The sequence below is a fragment of the Populus trichocarpa genome, chromosome 15 (genome assembly GCF_000002775.5).
Source record: "Populus trichocarpa isolate Nisqually-1 chromosome 15, P.trichocarpa_v4.1, whole genome shotgun sequence".
NCBI classification, from domain to species: Eukaryota; Viridiplantae; Streptophyta; class Magnoliopsida; order Malpighiales; family Salicaceae; genus Populus; species Populus trichocarpa.
Genome location: NC_037299.2, coordinates 1,712,581 through 1,719,563, shown reverse-complemented (window position 1 = coordinate 1,719,563; position 6,983 = coordinate 1,712,581). Strand labels below are relative to the sequence as shown.

The 6,983-nt window shown below is 32.8% G+C and overlaps 1 protein-coding gene across 1 annotated transcript; it reads left to right on the top strand.

The window, feature by feature from the left end:
- Nucleotides 1-3,683: 3,683 nt before the first annotated feature.
- On the top strand, nucleotides 3,684-5,639 carry LOC18105671 (ethylene-responsive transcription factor CRF4). The gene has a single exon (XM_006374263.3). It carries the CDS (start codon nucleotides 4,295-4,297, stop codon nucleotides 5,384-5,386), a length of 1,092 nt encoding a protein of 363 aa, XP_006374325.3. The 5' UTR covers nucleotides 3,684-4,294; the 3' UTR covers nucleotides 5,387-5,639.
- The last annotated feature ends 1,344 nt before the right edge of the window (nucleotides 5,640-6,983 follow it).

The window sequence follows — 6,983 nt, the reverse complement described above, 5'->3', positions numbered from 1 at the left end:
TGTTTTTGGGGTTTTGCTTAGGGTCAAAAACTTCTTTTATGGGAGAAATCCTTTCTTCTGTATAATTGTAGCCAGGAAAATATAATAAATTTTATCATTCTTCTTTTGGTCACTTAATTAGTCATTGGATCTTTACATGGAGACTCGATGTGTGGTGAAATGATGGAATTAACCGGGCAAATATTAGTATGATTAGTTGCTAATGATCAGACAAAGGGAAAAAAAATAATAATTCGGTAAATGACATGGTTAATTATATCAAGGATGGACCAAAATGAATTATTTTAGTTGCATGAAATTGCTTCTTCTTCTTTTTTTTTTTTTAGCTTTACTATAAATGGAAAAACTTTAAAATATTTATTTGATTTTTTCTTAATTTAAAGCATTACAATGAGAACTTTTTACAATAAGGGGGAGCTTAAATAAAGATTATTGAGTGAATTACTAGATACTTAAATCAGAGCTTCCGATATTAATTTGGCATGGATCATGATTCCATATTGTTAATAATTAGTTTTAAGACTTGGAGAGGAGTGATTATGGTGGTCCAAAGATACCTACAATTACCCTAAAACTATATATTAAGTAGATATTACTTATTTAATTAATCAGAAGCACAGCATTCAAATATTTACATGAATCAAATTAATAATACTGTATTATATACATCCCTGTTTACATTAATTTTGCGTTTCTCAATATTCACTGTTTCTCCTCTATCTTCTTTTTCTCGTGTTAGCACTATCGTGAAAGCAAGCTTGAAAATCGAATCCTGAGACACTCATAACAACCTTGTTTTTTTCATTTTTTATTATGATCTTCTGTCTTCTTGTTTGTTTTCCGAGAATTTTGAGACAATTAATTAGTGTTTTTCCCCGAAAAAAGAACCACAAATTGCGCCAATAACAAAGCAAAAGAAACTTCTTTCCTAATTTGTGACCACACATTGATTTGATTCAAATATGAAAGCCGCAGTTCATGTTGTTGAATGCATGATGATCAAGGGTACAGAAATTGACCTTTGTGTTTTCACATATCAGGCTGCCAAAAATATTTGGACCCTACCCTTCCAAGAAATTGCAAAGAATTCCAGCAAAAATCACATTAATCCAAGATCAAAGAATGCTATTGTATGGTAAGTCCAAGAACATGATATATAATTTACAGTCTCAAAACTAATGGTTTAAATTTTTAAGTTGAGATAATTTTATTAATATGATATCTTGCTTTTTCATTCTAATTAAAAAAAATAAGTAAAAATTTTTAAACTAAAATAACTTTAAGGACCTGCAATAATTATTTAACTTGTATATGTATAATCTATTTAAGAAAAGTATCTAATTGACCTAATTTCTACTCAGCCATTTATTTTTTCCCTATATATTTCTTTCTATCTCTTGTGCTAGAAAAAAAACTTCTCTATAATTGCAATTTTCTAAAAACTAATTGAAACACTCACCGGAGACGTTGGAATAAATTCACTACTCAAAATAAAATTATTTTGGAAAATATGAATTGTGTTGGTTAATTTCCCAACTCATTCATTCGTTAAAAATAAAATTCTTTCTATTATAATATATAGCAAAAATGAAACTTCTTCATCATCATTATACATGTAAATATCTTTCTTGTTTTTTTGTTTTTTTGTTTTTGTTGCTAAGATAGTTGTTAAACTTGGTTAGGCATGTGGACAAATTTAGAAAATACATGGCATGTAAGTTGAGTTTTAAGTTGAACTAGTTTTAATATTGACCAGTAAACTAGGTTTACTGGTTATTTAATTGACTCGTTTAAAAGTAGCGTCGTCTAGATTCGGTCGAGATAACACTTTTTTTTTATAAAAAATTAAGATATTATTTTAAAAAATAGATATAAATTGATCCAACTAAAGGATCATTTGGGAACGCGGTACAACCCATGTTACCAAAAATTTTAATTTTGTTTTGTTTAAAATTAATAATTTTTTTAGTGTTTTTTTTATTGTTTTGATGCGCTGATATAAAAAATGATTTTTAAAAAATAAAAAAAATTATTTTAATGTATTTCTGAGTAAAAAATATTTTAAAAAACAATCACAACCACACCGTTAAATATTCAGTAAAAATAAAGCATTTTTATGGGTTAGACAACTAAACAAATGTGACAACTATGGTAGCCAGTAATTACCATACAGAGAGAAATAAAATAAATATTGAGATTATCTATTTTTGAAGCCCCGTGGTTGACACGTACTGGCAGGGAAAGTGAGACAAGCATATCTCGGTTGTGCAAACAGGAAGAGGAGAAAAATGCCCAGAGATGTACCACACAGAATTTATAAAAGGCGGCGAGTTCTAGGTTGCCTGCCACGTTAGTTCTGGCTGTAAAAAAAGTAATTTTCTTTTTTATTTTCTTTTTTTTTATGCAAATCTCATTAAACAAATAAATAAACTCAGCCTGAAACTTTTTTAAGGGTAGAAAATTAAAAACTCACCTCAAGCAAGCCAGCACAATATAGGCTGTTAGTCATTGGTGTTAAATCTATGTTTAGAAGTATTTTAAAAGTACATTTGATTTGAAAAAAATATTTTTTAATATTTTTTTTGATAATTTTAATGTGTATGTTATAAAAACAAAAATAAATATAAAAAAATATTTTAATAAATTTCAAGTAAAAATCACATTTGAAAACCGCAATATAAAAACAAATAAAATGGTTTACACCATCCTCACATATTCTTCACATTAACACCACCACTGATTTTGATTATAAAATTTCTCCTAAGATTTTACAGGTGTTTTCTTACGTGTTTTACCTTTTTTAATTGATAATAATTAATCAACTTTGTTTCATATAAATTGACATCAAATCACATTCATAATTCATACTTAAAATAGATTCTTTAATATTTTTTTTTGATATTTTAGACACTCAAATTTTGATATCGTATACCTATGTTGAAATCAAGCTTGGAATATTGATTAATAAATTTGGAATATTAATAAGTGAGTTTAAAATTAAAATCAAGACACCTAATTTCTCGAAGCTAGGGCTAACACCCTCAAAAAATAAAATAAATAAATTGCCCTAAAAATGAATAAAAAGGCCGGTTGAAGAAACATAAAAGAAGAAGAAAGAGTTTAATTCTCATATTTTAATTTAATCATGAATTTTAATTTTGTTTTAATTTAATTTTCCAATAATTACCAGAATCAAATATGTGGTTATCACAACCAAATCCAATCAATAAATAATCGAATACCGAAAATCTTTGGTATTAGACAAAAAAAAAAAAAAAAACAATGCCTTCTTTAAATAGTCAAGAATTTGACCACAAACCAAAATTAAACGGACCCGGGTATCTTGGGCCTCACGTGACTGGCATCACACTAACCGAGACAATACTCACACCCCATGATTCAGCACCTAATCTACGTCTCTAGTTGGGCCTGAAACTAGTTTAGGCCCACAACACCACGTGTCAAAATCACACACGGTATTGGGGATTTGGCAGGTCGGGTTACTGGAATCTTATGGCACTTCCCCACCGGTAACTTATGACCTGCCCCTGGCTACTCACTACCCTGATTAATTAAAGAAATATATATATATCAATTTGTTTTTTTAAAAAAGAAATATCAAATGTGAAAATGAGATATTTTAATAATAAAATTTTCCAATTTCGGCTGTTGGGATCCTATAAGACAGAGATTTCAGTGTTATAGTCGCCACTGCAACGAAAACTCTGCTTCTCTCAAAGTCTGTTGTGTTTACTCATAAACCCACTGTCTCTCTCTCTATCTCTCGATATTTTTGGCTTCCAATACCTCAAGAAACCCACCATTTTCTTCTTTGCCTTCCCTCTGTTTGATCAATCAAGATTTGATTCCTTTTGTTCTCTTGACAAGAAAGATTGAGGATTTTTCAAGAAATCGGAGTGATTTCTTGTTTTTTCCTATTTTGGTTTTTATTTCTTTGTTAGTTCTGTTGATTCCTGCTTTATATTCCTGGTTTTTTCCTTTTTTCTAACCCTTGTTGATTTTAAAAGGGATTCTCTCCTCTTCTTTTATCACAGTTTGTTTTGGGGTTTGAGGGCTGTCTCTTAAATTCTTGAAAGGGTTGTTCCTGTGTCTTTTTGACAGATTTCTGAGTCATCCTTGTCTTGGGTTTATCTCTCTACAAGTAGCAATCTTCTCCTTCACAGCTGCTCACCTTTTTCTTTCTCTTTATTTGGCTCCCCTTTTCTCTCTCTATGCAGTTAGGGAGGCTTTGGAAGAGATAATTAGAAGAGAGAAAGGATAAATCCCAGAAAAGATGATAGACCAGAGTATCCTATGTCCCATAAAATACACTGAACACAAAAAAGTTACAAAACAATTCACAAAGCCATCCTTGAAGCCTAAAAAGTTACCCTCCGATGACCGGTGCCGCTTACTAGAACCATCAAACCCACAGCCAAGGCTCGTCAGAGTAACAGTTACCGACCATGATGCCACAGACTCTTCTAGTGATGAGGAGGGAGGGTTGTTTGGCCGGCAAAGGGTGAAAAGATACGTGAACGAGATCGACATCCAAGCCAGCTGCAAAGAAACTAATGCCATTACTACTGCTGTTGCCAATAACCGGAAAAGAGGTGTCGGTGATATTCCTCAACGGCCAGCGAAAAAATCTGCTCCTCAATCAACTAACAATGGCAGAAAGTTCCGTGGCGTTCGGCAAAGGCCTTGGGGTAAATGGGCTGCAGAGATTAGAGATCCTGCTAGACGTCAGAGGTTATGGTTAGGGACTTACGACACAGCTGAGGAGGCTGCAAGAGTGTATGATAATGCGGCCATCAAGCTTCGAGGGCCGGATGCTTTAACAAACTTCATCACACCGCCTAGCAGGGAGGAGGAGCAAGAACAAGAGAAAAGTACAGTGGAAGAACGAGAAGGAGAAGAAAAGAAGAAGCCGGAAATCAATGTCGACACAGTTTCTGGCTCCGGTTATGAATCTGCTGATGAGTCTCACAGCCTGTCATCACCAAAATCTGTGCTCACGTTCAGATTACCTTCGGCTGAATCACACAAACCACCGGCCCATCCCTTCCATGAAGTTGAAAAGGAGCCAAGTTATCAAGACAATCAAGAAGCGTTCGGGGAGAGCAACTCGACTGACTATCTACCACTAGACGCGCCGTTTCTTGATGATTTTTTCAATTTTGGAACCTCAGGGCCTACACTCTTTGATGATCAAGTTATGGCGACGGCGACAACATCGGTTTTTGAGGAGAGCTTTATGTCTAATCAAGATTTTGGTGACATATTTCTTGACCCACTTCAAGATTTTAGTTCGCTATCATCGGTCTGCCAGGAGGATGATGATTTCTTCCATTTCTTAAACTCGGAACCTCTGGCGGCACTTTGACGTCGTTGCCGTCGGTTAATTACTTGCCATTTCACGGCAAATTTTGTACGGTGGTAACTGTTCTGGCCAAATTTGGTGTTAATTAGTATTAGTGGTAATATTATATTTATTTATTTAAATATCTCCGTTAAAACCAACGGAGGACCGAGTGACAGTCATCCAAGATTTTGTACTCTGTTAGAGAAATAATTAGAGGCCGGTTAAGTGTGTAAAATTTAAGTTAGCAATGGAAAGCTACAAGTTATTTTCCTTATTTGTTTTTGCTATTTATTTTATGTGGTCAAAGTGTAATTTCTTTCGCCGCATACAAGCATGTGTAATTTACACGTGCTGCCGGTCAATCGAGTCAAATCACCACTCGTGGGTGTGAAATCGAGATTAGCTTTACCAATTTGATTTTCTTCTAATTTCACGTCTTGCAAATAACGCGGTCAAATGGAATTGATAATGATGTATTTTAGGAAACTTTTATAGTTTTCAAATTTAGCGTGGCGAGTTCACTTGTTAATATGAAATTTAATCACAAATCTTTTATATACAGAATTAAATATTTTAGATTTTGTTTTTGCTTTTGGTATTTTCATATTATTTTAATGTGTTAATATTAAAAATAATTTTTTTTTATTTTAATATATAACTATTAGAATATATACTTGGATTAATAACTTTGAACTTTGTTGATACACGACGTACGTAGAGCTTGATATAGTATAAAAAACTATAATAATGATTATTATTAGGTAATGAACATGCATAAGCTTGGCGTATATGGCTGGTGATTAATTATAGGTAAGTGGGACGTGCAAGATGTGGACCATATAGGGTGCCAACTTTGTTTGCTATTGAAGACAGGTTTAAAAGGCATGTTAATAATTGAGTTGGAGTGGTACTGAGTTGTCCGAGGGGGGTTAGATTGGATGGAAGGCCTAGTCTCTTAACGAAGGTAGGACAAGAGAGACTAAATCAAAACTAAAATTTCAAAGAGAGTGGCTTTTAGACAAGTTTTACGAAAAGGTTGTGTCCATTTTTCTTCTACTTTTTGGAAACTAGAGAGCATATGAAAGGGATATCTTCAATTGCTACCTTGTTTTTATCATGAATTTTCTACGAATTTCAACGCTAGCTTTATGTATAAACTTTCACATCGTATTTAATTCTTTATTTTTTATGGTGAGGAGAGAAATCAAAATAAAGATGGTTTTATTGACAGAAAATACTTCATAGATAAAATTCGATGAAAATAGAAACATAATTTGTGATATATGGAAAGACACGTCACTGTTTGAGGAATTCTCTAGTGGGGGTAATTAGACTAGTAAACAATCGCGATCACCTTAATTAATTCAAATATAATACATATACGAGCATCACTAGTCACATTTGTTGATGAATATAGCAATGCCTTAATTTCTTATATTTCCAACTATATTTGACCGAGGTCTTATTCGAACTTAAAGAACAAGAAGAAGATCTCAATCGTTTTCCATTATTCCTTGCTGGAAAAAATGAAACGACGCCAGGATAACTGGTGTGTATTTATTAAGAAGATTCAAATAGAATATTGTGTGTTGGGGGACCTCATGCTCTCATTGACAAG